The sequence below is a fragment of the Danio rerio genome, chromosome 24 (genome assembly GCF_052040795.2).
Source record: "Danio rerio strain M-AB ecotype USA chromosome 24, GRCz13ab, whole genome shotgun sequence".
NCBI lineage: Eukaryota > Metazoa > Chordata > Actinopteri > Cypriniformes > Danionidae > Danio > Danio rerio.
In genome coordinates, this window is record NC_141044.1 from 9,995,021 (window position 1) to 10,010,807 (window position 15,787).

Sequence of the window (15,787 nt, forward strand, 5' to 3'; positions counted from 1 at the left end):
GTGTGAGACTCATCATTTCAGAAAGGCTTGAATAAACTCCACCACAAATTCATGAAAAACTTACTTGGTATTTTTGACTAATGAGCTGTATTTCAGCTTTATCCAAGTCTGTCACTGTGCTGTTTATCTGACCTAACGAATGATGAGGAGCAGACACGCATCTTGGAGCGGTGGGCAGGGAGAAGCAGCTCATTTGCTTTTACAGCCACAGGCTACAAAAACAGCTACCCTGAACTCAGACACCAAAATGGGCAGATTCTGGAGACTGTAATAAATTATCTGATAGGCATTTTAAACTGAAACTTTTCGGACACATTCTGGAGACACTAAAGGCTTATCTTACATCTTGCAAAATGGGTGAAATAGGTGCCCTTTAAATAGTAAAAGAGTTACAACTTTTATATCCAATAATGCATTAGTAAATGACGAATTTAACATTAACTAGGATTAATAAATATTTAGAAGTTTTTTTTTTTTTTGGAAGATAACTAATATTATCAGTTAAAACTTTGTTCTGTAGATTCAAGGCAGATTTCTGCAAAATATAAGCTTTAATTTTTATAAAAAGGTCATATCTTAAAAGTGAATTTTTGAATTATTATTCTTATTTAATGCAAAACATGTCCAATTTAGTAATAAAATATTTTTTTTGTTTATTTTACATTGATAAAATATTTAAGAATTTGATTTGTTTTGTTCCGGAGTTCCTTTAAACTGCAATTAAAAATTCTAACCAGAATTAATGGATTTCTAACCAAAACTGAATTGAATACTTTCTCTCCTCTCTCCCTTGCACATCTGTCTGCAGTGTCCAGGATTACTTTGTGCGGACGGCTAATCAGAGGAAGGGAATGCTGGCCAGCACACATTTGGTTCTCCAGACACCTGAGGGCACCAAGTACCAGGCAGCTCAGAAGTGGGGTCTGCCTGCGGTCACGATTCGCTGGGTTTTAGAGTCTGCTAGAACAGGGAAACGTGCGGATGAGGGCCAATACCTGGTTGACCTGCCACCTTCTCCAGGTTAGATAAAAGTTAAATTTGTTTATCAAATACTATTTGTCGATTTGGTGGTCTCTATTGAAATAAATAGAACATTACAAGGTTAAAATATCTTACAGAGAGAACAGAAGACAGTTTTGTTGGAGCATCTCAGAAAGATCCTCCACCACTGCGCCTCCATCAGCGCTCACCAGAACTTCCCTTACTGGGCCCACAAAATAGCGATGCCATCACCCCTCTAGACACGGCTCGCTTTCAGAGCCGTAGTGTCCGCTCGGCAGTCAGGAAGCTGAAACAGGGAGAGGAAGAGCAGGCTGAGGTGACCACCCCAGGACAGGAGGAGGCCAAAGGAGCACAGCAGAAAGACTCATCTCTCCATCTAGATACTCCCTCTCGCTTCCTAAGCAGAGACAAACTCTTCGGACCGTCATTTAACACAAAGGTGATCTAGAATTGGAAATTAATTTAAAAAAGCATGTTTTGTTTACGGTTAAAATATTGTAAATGTTAGATTTTCAGAAATGACATTCAAAATCGATAGCTGTTTCCATCCACCTATTTTTATGTGCATTTTGGATATGCACAAAAAAAACAGTTGAGGGAAATGCCCTGATGCACTAACATTTTGCAAATGCCCATAAAAAATGTATGTGCATAACTAATTAGGACAAACCTTTTTTCGATAATAAACAATGCGCATAAACTATGATGGAAACACTTTTGCTTAACAATTTCCAATATGTCCATTTATGACGTGGTTTTGTTATAAGAGATGATGTGATGATAAAAATGTGTTTGAATGGACAAACCATCAGGCTGAGCACATTGTAAACCATCTGAAATGTTGTTTTGGTCATTCAAAAATGCCGTAATTATTTCAGCATTAGTGTTATTATATAATTAATTACCTCCAGAATAGTCAAGAGCATCTGTGCTGTGCATCTCACACTAGAGATCTGCGCGGGACTAAATTTTGAATCCCGCTCCCGCCCGCACCCGCCAGGTTTTAGCCGGAACCCGACCGCTCCCGCTTATATTAAGCACTTGATGTCCCGCTGCCCGACCCGCCCCGTTTTCTATCCGCCGCGCCCGATCCCGCTAAAGAGCGGGGGGAGAACAAAACCGAAAATCACCCAGTTATACAGTCCAGACAGCCTATAACAAGCTGTCTGTATAAACGCACACACGCACAGCACCAAGCACACACACACAGTCAAAGCTTTCTCTCTCATTCGCGCGCGCGCGCCCTCTAACACACACTCATAAGCACCAAGCGCGCGCGCACACACACACACACACACACACACACACACACACATCTCTTATTCGTGCGTGCGCATACATACGCACACACACTGCAACAAACAAGCTAAACACAGCATCGCGCTATTTCATTTGCACACATACATACGCGTGCTCACTCGGGAGTCGGGAGCGATATTGCTAGACAGCCAGCTCCCGTCCCAAATTAAACCTGTTACCGACCGCTCCCGTGATTTATTCAGAAATTTATACCCGCGCCGTAGAAATCTGGTCGGGTCCCGCAGCGCCCACGGGACAGCCGCGGGAATGCAGACCTCTATCTCACACCTTCAAACGCCACCACGCATTCATTGAGTGTCAGCATACTATCTTCTGGGGTGCAAGTAATTTTATTAAATAAAGAAAATATCCTCGCAGCTTCTCCTACAGCTTCTCCAGCAAATTCTATTTTTACTTTTGATATTTGGCAACAGTTAATCAGACAGTGGCGATTTTGTTCTCTTTGACTACTTGGATGGAAACGCTGCTTTATTCTCACATCTTTTATGCGATATTCCAGTTTTGCGCATACACTTAGTTTGCATTTATACATTTTTAAACTTTAAAATAGTATTTATGAACTTTAAAGGTGACCTATTATGGCCCTTTTTACAAGATGTAAAAAAAGAGTGTGTGTGGGACGTTCAAGCTCTAAATACCCCACAAATGATGTTTGATCTTTGAAACTGCCCCTTTTAGGCTTTGATCCAAATAGTGCTATTTTGGTGGCTTTTGCTTTAAATTTAAATGAGGTTGTGTCAGCATAACGGCAGATTCAAAACAGGAGTAAGGCCAATCCCAATTCTATTTTTTTAATTTTTTTTATCCCTACCCCTTCTTATTGGCTCTTGAAACAGAGTGTGAAGGGGTAGGGCTTCAAATTTACCCCTGAGAAATGGGACACCACTACAACACGCGTACACGTCATCTAATGCCGTTGCAAGCTCTTACTTCATATGATATCAATCATATGAGACCTGCTGTAGTTATTCCTGTTGCATTGTTTTTTTGGCATTTATCTTCAGGAAATCACTAAAGATCATGTTATCACAACAATATAATATGACAATAAGCTCATAACTGTACTGTGCATTTACACTGTGTGTGTAATCATATATGTAAACACAAGAAAACAACATTAACGTTACACCAGACACTGTAAAAAGCTCATTCACAGCCACTGGACTTTTCTGACAGGGTATTCCAGTGTCATTGAGTGACAGATGTGAAAGTATGTTGTGGGACTTATTAATATGGATTATAGATTAATTGCATTATGCATTAATTGTTTTAAAGCATGGCAGTAAAACACAAAAGCCGTTATAAATGTATTAAAACATATACTTGTTTGTTGCAAAAATTCTTAATAACGACAAAAAATAAGTGTCTCCTATAAAATCAGTGTCCCCTTAAACTTTATATGGTAATAAATGTCTTCAAAAACGTTTATTATGCCTCTTAGTTGCTAACATTTTCTTCTGCAAGTATGGTGCGAGTCTAATGGCAGATGGCTTCCTCTCACTCAGGGCTGTTTGTGCTAATAAGCAAGAGATCACTAATGGCCAGGGCTTTCCCCTTCTAAGGACATGTACAAATTGAGATTTTCACATTATAAGTCCCCTTTAAATAAACTCTATGCTTAATAAACTATAAATCACTCTGCATGCTAAAAGATTAGCCAATTTTAGTTATACTTTTTTATTTTTTACATAAATTTTAAAGAAATCCTGCCTGTTTTATTGTAGAGGTCAAACAGGAGTTCAAATGAATCAGATAAAACTGAAGTATGTTTTGTAATATTGCCATATATCTGTGTTGCAGGATGTGTTTGACCATTTACAGACTCCTGGTAATAAATCCCAGCAAGGTCAGGGGGCGGAGACTCCTCTGTCAGAGGTCATCGAGAGGAACCTTAAAGCTGCCGTTGCCAACAGCAACCGCAGTCACGTCACAAACCTCGCAGCCATGACTGCCAGTCCACAACTGGGTAAAGAGCCTGAACCTGAGGTACATACACACGACTCACATACACTCATTACATCTATCTGAATGCAGATATTTACAGGTGTGTCTGTGTTGTGCAGGTGGAGCAGAAGGCTGCAGCTCCTCTCAGTGGGGTGGTGGTGTGTGTGAGCAAGAAATTAAGCAAGAAACAGAGTGAACTCAATGCAGTGGCTGCTTCTCTCGGTGCTGAGTTTAGGTACACACTAAATGTTGTATACAAATGTCAGTAATTAAAGGTGCAGTAGGTGATCTGTCGAAATGCTAACCGCTTAGCATATTATCTTTGGAGGGCGGGGAGGGACTGTGATTCAAAGCCACACCCCCTGAAATCTCGAGCGCGCGCACCGCGTCACAACAGCCGACAGACAACCCACTAGTTCAGGTCATTCGCCAGTTAGTTAGTGCCAGCGCCGTGCAGGAATTACATCTATTACTTTGCCACACTTACATGCTATTTCAGAGCGAATATTCAGAGTAGCATGGTAAACAGTATAGGAAGGCTGTCATTGTTCAAAAATGACCCAATGTAAATATAAAAGCAACTTCAGCTCAATAAAGCAGGTAAGGCGGAATAGCGCTATTTACTGATGTTTTGTTTTTAAACTAAATATAAATCTACATTATAGATGCTGTCAAAGAACCTTATGAAACTGAAAATAATCACATCAATCTTTCACCGGGAGATTTCAGTGGCTGAACAACACATCTGTGCATATAAGTCATTCATAACAAAACACAATCTAACATAAAATAGTTTCAAACAGAACATTACCTGTCTAACAGTAATACTTCAGCCATGGTGTCGTCCTTCTTCCTCCAGCGTGCTAAAGTAACTCCAATATCTCATGTCTCGTGACAGCGCGGCCCCTTTAAGGGCGAATTATACCCGCACCTGGCTTTACAGTAATTGGCCCGAGCTCGGCTGTCCTTCGGCGCCTCCGGCTCCGACTCGGCATCTGTGAGCGGCCCACAGCTCGCTCGGAGCGCATGCGTTTGTGATGCAGACGGGCAAGCGCTAATGGCGGATCTGCGTGAACACATGCGCAGAAGTCGGAATCTACATTTGCTGACAGACAGTCTGACCTGCCTATCGGAATTAAGGGAGATGACGGTCCGACTCTATTTAATTAGAAAAACATTTTTTAGTTTTATGCTTTACCTAGAATATAAAAATACATATAAACACATTTAGATCATTTACTGTAATCATTACTATTGGACTGTGAAGAGACTTTCAACCAGCACAACAAAAAAGTTTCTGAAGACAATCACCTATTGCACCTTTAAATAGAAAAGTACATTAAAATAGGAAGCCTCCTTCACCATAAAACAAGTTTTGTTAGAATGTGAAAATTTAAAGACTAATAGACAAGGACAGCTTACCTAGATTACTTTGTTGGATGTTTTTAAATATCTTTCTCCAGGCAGATTTTAAAGTTACTCATCAAATATCAATGTGAAAAATAGTGTTGTGTACTGAAAACTATGTAACCGGTATGCACCGGACCGAATCGGCATACGAATTTCGGTTGCACTGGTGCTGCGACAAAGACGTAAGCATCATCAAGGGGTACATCAAAGGCACACATAGGTATGCATTGGGTCACACTATCTCTAAACATTTAATTCTAAACAACTTTGAGGGATACAGACAACGGCAGCGATATTAGGGGTTTGTTCTTGTTGCTTAGAGAGTGCACACACATGGACAACGGGCACAGTACAGCGCATACAGCGAGCGACTACCTTTAGATTCATCAACACGCTTGATCACGTTAATCAAATTTGCTTAAACTAAGCCTTCTGTAGTAAAGCTATATTTTACAAGCAATGATTTTGACACAGCAACATGAAGCAGATGCTTTACAAAAGTGTGTGTAAGGGGGGGAACAAACTTATCAAACTTAATAAAACATTTGAGGGCACATGAAATCAACTTAAAGGCTGAGGAATGCATTGTCTATGACAGCTTGCGACATCATCTGGCACTTTCGCTGACTACGTTTATATGGACATCAATACTCTGATTAAGAGTAAACAGTAACATGTAAACAGTGAAAAATGTATTTATTTTATATATTTTTTGGCTACTTTAAAACACTACAGACAACCCGTTTCACGAAATGTGGAGTTTTTTTCTTTCCATTCAGTATGCGTTATCAAATTCCCTTAAAACAACACTCTTCCACCAGTCCTTACTTCATATTCTCATCCAATATCTCAGTTTGTCAAGGGGCATGAACAATAGGTTGCTGAATGAAAGTGAAACTGCTGAACTGCAGTTAAAGTCGATAAATTAAAAATGAAACGCACAAAATTACATAAAACTTAGGTGAAAATGTGGATGACCTGGTAACACAATGACGTTAATCAATCCATGTACTATAACTTGTAAAACAGGATCATAAAAGCAAATCATGTAAACACCTTAATCATATTATTGTCTTATTCAGATTTAGGCGAATAATTAGATACATTTCCATCTAAATGTTGTCACAAGCCCCAACCCTAAAAAAAGGTGTTCCCTGATTTTGATGACAGCCTTTCCACAGGTTAGTAGTAATCTAATGTAATATTATTTGCATAATGCAAATCTTAAATTCATGCTTACAAATGATCAAAAAATTATTAATGCAATTCAAATATATAAAATATGATTGTGTATACATTAAACTTTAATGATATCGTTCAATATATATATATTTTGTCAATAAAAGATTTTTCCAGAGTCATCCATCATAAATTTGTGACTAAAAAGTATCGGTTCAGGCACCTTTTTGGCACCGGTACAATTTTAAAGGTATTGATGTAGCACCGATTGATTTAGTATCGAGACTGATTTAGATCGAAATAACCCCAAACAATACTTAACCCTAGTGAAAAATAATATTTACTGTTTTTAATGTCGAATTTGAAGTGTTTTTTTTTTCTACTGTTTCATTCATGTATTGATTTGTGGTTACTATTATGTAATATCTTTTTATCCTAAATAGTCATAAGTAGGGCCAGGCAGAAACTGCGGACATTTTTTGCCATTTCTTTGGAGAACTTTGTAAACAATCTGCAGATTTATCATAACTAAAAACTTAATATATGAATTAAAAAGCAATACCTTTTTAACTTTTTATTTAAAGTTGACAATGCAAATCCAACTAGATCCACTTATTTGGTAAACAAAATTCTCTCATATAATAGATCTACTAAAAGACAAAATATGACTTTACAATCTGTATTGTAAAGCAATCATATGAACATTTTAATATTACTATTATTACATCTCAATAATATTAGTGAAATCAATTTAAACACTGGATTAATATAAATGTACACACATTTATACAAGTAAATAAATAGACTAAATGATGGCCTAAAAATATGCAGAAATCTGTGGATTTCTGTGCGCTCAGATTCTGTGTGGCCTAGTCATAAGTTACTGAGAAGGTAATAAATCAACAAAAAATCTAATTGGCAGCTAAGATGCTGGTATTATGTGTTTTAGGATAAAGCAATGGGGTCTAATGTCATGCTCTCTGTTTCAGATGGTCTTGTGACGACTCGGTCACTCATTACATCTACCAGGGGAAAGTGGGAGACAACAGTAAAGAATACAGAGCTGTCAAAGAGAGAGGACTCTATATAGTTTCACAACACTGGCTACAGGCTGTAAGTATATGAAGTTACCTAATGAGTAGATATACATTAAGCATTCATTAGAGTTTAAAAACAAAACTTAAAGCATTGCCTCATTGTTACACAATGTCAAAATGTATTTGCATTTTCAAATATACAAATAATTTCAGTTACTTTCTTACTCCCAGGGCCATTTTAAATCGAAATTGATATTTAGCCGCACCATGTTGGTGTTTCGTTACATCTAATCTTTTTTATGAGGTGGGAAGATTAGGACATACACATACACACTGCAGACAATTTAGCTTAGCCAATTCACCTACAGCGCATGTCTTTGGACTTGTGGGGGAAATCGGAGCACCTGGAGGAAACCCACACAAACACGGGGAGAACATGCAAACTCCACACAGAAATACCAGCTGACCCAGCTGAGGTTTAAACCAGCGAGCTTCTTGCTGTGAGGTAGAGGTCTGCATTATAAATATAAATAAATATAAATAATCAATATTATTATTATTATTCATTTCCGAAAAGAAAACGGGAAGGGTCGGGCAGCGGGACAACAAATACTTAATATATGCGGGAGCGGTCGGGTTCGGGCTAAAACCTGGCAGGAGCGGGATTCAAAATATTGTCCCGCGCAGATCTCTACTGTGAGGCGATAGCGCTTCCCACTGCACCACCATGTAATAAAAACAGTTGTTTGTTACAAAGTATTTAATTCAGATATTGCTATTATTAAAGATACATTTTGAGCATTTGATGATGGGAAAATGCACCAAAATTTTCAAAATGTATTCTGAATAGAATGACAACGATCTAAAAAAAATAGCACGTACAATTCAATATCAAAACCATTAAATAAACCCCTAATGTTCTATTAACACCATAGAAAGAGGACACGTACCACAATACAACAGGTGTACATGACTGTAAGCTGACAAATTGACTGTTGGAGCTCCTGTTTGGCCATTTCAAGATTTTTTTCTGTGCTTACCAGTTATTATATGTATGTAAATGACTACACCATGCTAAAATATTCATTTGCTGTGAAAGATTTTGAGAAATAAATGACGAAGTAAATGATGAAAAAAAAAAGTAAGTAAAAGCTGAGAAGCTCTTAAATAAGTTAAATTTAGAAGCTCAAGACATAATCTTTAAACTAAAAACTTTTATTAAAATGTTGACAGTGGTTTGTGATATAAGAACTGCCACAGAGAATTAATTTTGATTTGATGATTGATTCAATGATTGATTTGAGGTAGCCTGCTATTTTTATTTGATGGAAGTAAAAATAGCCTATGCTGGTTTAAAAGGATTCACGAAGTGTTTTCGTTTTGTAATCTACATTTGCAATTTAAGTGAAAAATATCTAGTGCAGGCATTTATTTTTAGCCTTTTATTTTGTTTAATATTTTTTCTGTGCTGTTGGAAACACTGCAGGTGCTTTGAGATGTTCTGTTGATAATATGTTCGCATGTTAAAATAAATCAGTATTTTAAAATGCAATATTTAACGTGTCAGACACAAAATAGACACGTCAATTATTTTTTAAAATTAAATAATAATTTAATATTAATCTGACCACTTAATCATTAATATTGGGTTAACGAGTGGTGGTTGTTGGTTTGCAAAATTAACCGAAATGAGTATTTCTAGTTTCTTTTATCCTTGTTTATGTAAACCATTTTGAATTACTATTGTGTTTGAAATGTGCTACTGTATATAAATAAACTTGCCTTGCCTAATAATGGACATTAAAAATTGAAAGTAAATAATTTAACAGTAGTGCAAAGCTGGGGAATTCATTACATTCACTCACCATTCCTTTTTCAGTGTGCAGATGAGCAGAAGCATGTGTCGGAGTCGCTCTACCCTTTTACATTCAACCCTAAAATGAGCCTCACCATGAGTCAGATGGCAGATTCCACTCAGAGATCACCTCCTTCTGCCACCCCCCGCACCAGACTGAGAGCTTTCGCTGAGAATGAGGAGACCAGGGTGACCATTCATAACTTTACCACCAATCAATCCCAGCTTATCAAGTTTTTATTAAAGGTTATATCTTGTATATATTTATTCTTTATTTCTAAAGTTGGGCCCTGATGATGACATCACCGACGTCTCAACTCCTAAGCAAGGCAGTGTGGGAGAGCCTGAGAAAGATCAAACCATCAGCACCGAGAAGAAAAGCAAGTCATCTTTAAAGACATGTCTTTGATTTATTTATTATACATCTCTCTCTCTCTCTCTCTCTCTCTCTCTCTCTCTCTCTCTCTCTCTCTCTCTCTCTCTCTCTTTCTCTCTCTCTCTCTCTCTCTCTCTCTCTCTCTCTCTCTCTCTCTCTCTCTCTCTCTCTCTCTCTCTCACTGATCTTAAGTTAATTGACTCTTCCTTTAATTTTCTTATATTGTGCCTCCCTCAGATCTCACGGAAACACTGGAGATGAGGGAAAGTCTTCAAAGGCAGCTTCAGGAGATCATGTCTGCCACTAAACTAACCAGCGGTCGTCGAGGCTCCTCGCGGTTGGCCAAAACAGGCCCAGGGGGGCTGGACTCTCCCCACACCCCGGACAGCCTGGGGCGGATGAGCAGACGCAGTCGCAATTTAGAGGCCATACGGTATAAAAACAAGACTACACAGAATACTGTTTGATTCTCTTATTGTCTCAAAGCTTTTACCACTTGAGAGTATACATTGCATTTTCTGGTTGTTCACTTGAGAATTTAGACAGACAATGATTTTGATGATTTCTGTTGATGTGCATCAGATGCAAGGACTTAAGTCTTTTAATTTTTCAAAACTACATTTTAGGCCTTACAAAGTCTTAGGGCTCTAGTTTAACAATCTAGGCACACGGCGCATAAGCATTTACGGTGTGTCCGTGGTGGACTTTGTAAGTGGAAACCTGACTGCTTCACTAGCGATAAAACAGTTAATCAAACCTTATTCACCGCGAGGATAAAGAATGAGCCTCCTTTCATTTTCTTTCTCTTTACTTTTACTCTCTCTCTTCGTGGAAAGGAAACAGTGTTGTACGCTTTCCACTGAAGACATTCTTTAGCCTACATATTTAATTTTGTTTGTTAAGAACAAAGATTTGTTTTAAAACTATTTCTAAATTCAGGTCTAATTTCAGTCAAAAAACTTGAGTTATATCCTAACACATGTCCTATTCTTATGCCCCGTATGGTGATGCATACGTCTCCAAAACCAGTCAGGTGGACAAATCTAAACTTGTTTTTATAAAAAAATATAAACATGCATATAATAATTAAAACTGTTAATAATAATAGCATTATATAAATGCAAACTGTCATGAACAAACGGAAAAAAAGTCTTTTGCCTATTGCGCAAGGTGTACGATAGGGCCCTTAAATTCACTCAGATTTTTGTGTTGTAGATCTTACATTTTTAAACGGAACTTAATTTACCTGTCCATGTAAAGATCAGGCTAACACCCATCCTACCACCAACAATTTATCTCAATTAAGCATGTAACAAGTTACATTTATTACACTATTTTTATATGTGTATGTTTTTTTTTTATTATTAATTATGTATACAACTAGAATTTGTTTGTTTTGATACAATTTTTTAAAATCTAATGTAAATTCAATTTTATGGGGGCAGGGGACAATTACTAATCTTTTCCACTGGCAATTAGAAAAAATTGTTAGTGTTTAGCCCTTTATAATTCTGAAATTTTTTTTATAATAGTCTTGAAATTTTAAAAATCTTAAATTGGACTTTTCTGAAACCTGTAGAAACTGTGGTTATCATTAGACTCGAATGTTGAAAGATTGTGTGTTTGGCAGGATGTCACGTCAAGTATGTGTGGATCTGAACACAGAGCCATCCCAGAGTGAGCAGATCGTTTGGGATGACCCCACAGCACGAGAAGAGAGAGCTAAACTGGCTGATAACCTGCAGTGGCCTGGCAGCCCCTCTCAGCACTCTGAACCTCTGGCGCTCGTCCCACCGCCACACTCTGACCACACAACCAACGGCAGAGACTCCATGACTGACTCTGAACTGGTGGAAATGGGTATGCGAAACCAATTTAAATAAGTTTCGGATTTGGGGCTCTATTTTAAGTCTAGAGCGCATGGAAAAGCATGCAAAAGTATCAAGGGAGTGTCTGAATCCACCTTTGCTATTTCAAGGATGGAAAAATACGCCATTTATAGTAATAATTAGCAATATTAAATTATGAAACGCTGAATAATGAAATATTATTGCAATTTTATCATTTATAAATACATTTTTTAATATGTAAAGAATTCAAAGTATATGTATATTAAGGGTGGAGCCGAACCCGAATACGGTATTCGGAAAGGCACGAATAGCGTGTTTTTACGAATACTTGATTCGAACAAATACTTGAAAAATGATTTGTATTCGGGAGCAAGAAAAACACTATATCAAAAAGCAGCGTTTCCTCATGAGACCACAGTGCATGCCCGCGTGAGTGAGTGAGTGAGTGAGTGAGAGAGAGAGAGAGAGAAAGACACACGCTCAGTGCAAAACGCGCCAAAGCCCGAAACTGAAAGCGAGACGTGACTTTTAAGGGACTGTTTCATATGGATTTATTAATCATTCTTACTGTTCAGTGATCGCAAACTGCCGTAGTTTATTAAAGACGCAAACCTCTCACTGCACGTCAGCTCCGCGCCTTCAGCAGACCTCCTCCTTCCTGCAGCACAAGAGCTTTATGATTGTTTATGCGCGACAAAAGTGGCGGATCTGTCCGGTAAAATATCTGACTGCGTGTCACCGTATCCCTAAGGACTGTTTGGCGAAATATTTGACTGCATGTCACTGCATAACAAACGACTGAAACGATATAACTAGAGAAATCTCCACTGTGCCACTGTGCGTATGGCAAGCCGTTTTAGCATTTAAACCTTGTTCAGACTATCCATAAATATATTTAGAGATATCTCTAATTATATTTTGACTTGTCATAATTATAATTCAGATTGGAAATATCTGCAAATATATTATGACTGACTAGTCATATTCCTCCATTGACTTCCATTGAAAAATATTTGCAGATATCTCTAAATAAACAAACAAGCAAACTTTGTGTCTTTTTTTGTGGCTGGCAGATGATAATAGCAGGGCTGTATCTTTTAGAATTATATAGAATACTTTTGTTCTGCCAGATCTCCCAGGCAGGGTTTTATTTAGATTTATTTAGTTAATTTTAGTTTTTGGAATTCTGTCCATTGGAAAAAAGTTCTTTCAGAAGAAGAACAGTTTTTTGAAGTATTATTTGTTTTTATTCTGTCTATTCAGTGTCCTTCAACAAGAACGGTGGTGGTGGGGTTTATAATATTCACAATGGTATTTTATTAGTTGTTGGTTTAACCATGGATGAGATAATGGCTTCTATGTTATTTTCTTTTCAATGACATTTCTTATCACATGTTCAAAAACAACAGCCAATATTGCATATCTATAATTTATATAATGGGTATAATTAAACAATACTTTCAATATAACGTAAATTAGAAGTGTAATAGAAAAAATATATATTTTTGCGCCATTTTGAATTTTACTCGAATACAAATACAAATACAAATACTTTTCCCCCCTCAACAAATACAAATACAAATACCGGCTGCTCCGCACATCCCTAATGTATATATTGTAATACAATTTTTCTGACCCTTTTCAGCTGCGTTTGAAGTCATCGATGCACAGCTAAAGCCAAAAGGAACCTCGTCTCGAGTCGACACACTACACAACCCTAAAACACCTGAAGCACCGAGTATTGCTTTCCCCATCTCTAAGACTGCAGCCCTCCCTCTTCCACGGGTAAATAGACAAAAATCAACGGAGAGCAGTTGAAATATTTTCTAATTTAAATCTGATCTAATGGTCTCTATTGTGAACAGATTGAAGATGAGGAGGAAGAGCTGAAGAAGGATCCTCCACGGTTTTTGCTTTCATCATTGAATCCACAGGAACGCATCGACTACAGCCATCTCATAGAGGAACTTGGTTAGAACAAATCGTTTTTCATTTTTTTCTACTAGGTTACACATTTCATATCTTCTGCCCATTGTCATAGTTTTCCATTATTTAATCAAACTCAGTCTAGGGTTTCTAAATATCAGAAGAATAGACTTTATTGGAATATTCTTACAATAAAGCCAAGACATCCAGAGCAAACCCCAGAGCATTTTGCTGTCTCTCTCGGGGACAATCTGAAGTGTGTGTGTTCTGTGCTTTCTTTATACAAATTTTCTCCCCACCTCTAGGTTCTCTCGGGTGTCCAAACCAGTCCTTGGCCGGTGTCCTGCAAAGTTTAGTTTCAACCCCAATAAGACAAACCTGGGCTAGCTAATCAAGCTCTTACTAGGCTTTCTAGAACAAGGGTGTCCAAACTCAGTCCTGGAGGGCCAGTGTCCTGCATAGTTTAGTTCCAACTCCTTTCAACACACCTCCTTGGAAGTTTCTAGTATACCTAGAAAGAGCTTGATTAGCTGGTCCAGGTGTGTTTAATTGGGGTTGGAACTAAAATATGCAGGACACCGGCCATCCAGGACCAAGTTTGGACACCCCTGACTTAGACCATCTTAGGATGTTTTCTCTTTACTGAGAAGTTCAGTATATTTTTAGGTGCTCATGTTATGGCCCTGTTTCCTGCAATGCAAGCAACTGTTTTCACACCAGAGTTTTTTCTCCATAGATGCAACCTCTATTAAGTGTTTAGAAACATTGCCATGATGAATAAGTTTCTAACTATCTCGGTTATCCAGGTTGGCATGTTCACCGTACCCTTTTAGAGAATTCAAAATCTTCTTCACCATCTTCTTCCATGGGTCCTGAAAAGTTTGAAGTCACTTTTCTGTGATTTAGGGCCTTATAAAGCAAGGGATCAAAAACTCATATGATCATGCCATTAATTTTCCTGTGCAATTGTTTAAAGCATGATTTATTCAGTAAGGATCATTATCATCACCAATGAACCCTTCAGTGTTTTCCATGTTTTAAAGCAACACTGAACTTGTAAAATTCACTTTTTTAAATTCCCCTACAGTTTAACAGTTGAGTTTTATCATTTTTTTAGTCCGTTTAGCAGAACTGAATGAATGGTGAGGCGCTTTTAGCTTAGCTTAGCATAGATAATTGAACTGGATTAGACCATTAGCATCTCACTCAAAAATGACAAAAGTTGCATTAATTTTCCTATTTAAAACTTTTTACTTTTCTGTAATTACATTGTGTACTAAGATTGACGAAAAAATGAAAAGTTGCTAGAAACTATTCACCTTATTCTTTGCCGACGAGCGGGCGCAGCCATTTGAATCTTTTTGGCTCGAGACTTCCGCTCTCATTCACTTCCATTAATTCTTAGACATTAAAAACTGCTCGTTTGATGTTGCAAACTGATATTTCCCTATTATATTATTCTACTTGGTCTGTGTAGTCATGCAAACATTTGTTTGTAGAGCAAGTAGTTTGACCATTTTCTGCTGTTTATTATTCCTAGTCATTTCTCCCATAGGCGACTGAATCGGAAGTTCTAAATCAATTGCGAAAACAGCCGCACTTTTTTTAGACTAAGGTCAATACTCTCATTATGACATAATAATCAATTAACTTTTCTGCCAGAAATGATCCCAAGCTAAGTAAATTTTGACATGACCGCCTGTGCTGCATAATGTTATTTGCCTGCTGCAGCCATACCATGATTGATTATTTTGCCGAAATAAGAGTAGTTCCTAGCCATGTCAACCTACAAAATAGCAACTATTTATTGTCTGTTGGTCTAGCAAGCACACAGAAGAGTTGTATTTATAGCAACTGGTACAAATATAGATACACAAAGGGTCTGCTC

General features: G+C 37.6%; 1 protein-coding gene across 11 annotated transcripts in view; it reads left to right on the forward strand.

The window, feature by feature from the left end:
* topbp1 (DNA topoisomerase II binding protein 1) overlaps window positions 1–15,787 on the forward strand; it is a 41,117-nt gene that overhangs the window by 19,154 nt on the left and 6,176 nt on the right. For 5 of the 11 annotated variants that reach the window (XM_087308420.1, XM_087308422.1, XM_087308421.1 and 2 more), the window contains 11 exons: window positions 809–1,020; window positions 1,119–1,441; window positions 4,123–4,308; window positions 4,386–4,501; window positions 7,845–7,968; window positions 9,772–9,936; window positions 10,031–10,127; window positions 10,361–10,556; window positions 11,754–11,983; window positions 13,619–13,758; window positions 13,839–13,944. In XM_087308420.1, the coding sequence (XP_087164546.1) occupies window positions 809–1,020; window positions 1,119–1,441; window positions 4,123–4,308; window positions 4,386–4,501; window positions 7,845–7,968; window positions 9,772–9,936; window positions 10,031–10,127; window positions 10,361–10,556; window positions 11,754–11,983; window positions 13,619–13,758; window positions 13,839–13,944 (1,895 nt within the window). Of the gene's footprint in view, window positions 1–808; window positions 1,021–1,118; window positions 1,936–2,574; window positions 2,684–4,122; window positions 4,309–4,385; window positions 4,502–7,844; window positions 7,969–9,771; window positions 9,937–10,030; window positions 10,128–10,360; window positions 10,557–11,753; window positions 11,984–13,618; window positions 13,759–13,838; window positions 13,945–15,787 lie in introns of those variants that run through there. The other 6 variants (XR_015524363.1, XR_015524365.1, XR_015524364.1 and 3 more) reach the window with 2 other exon arrangements.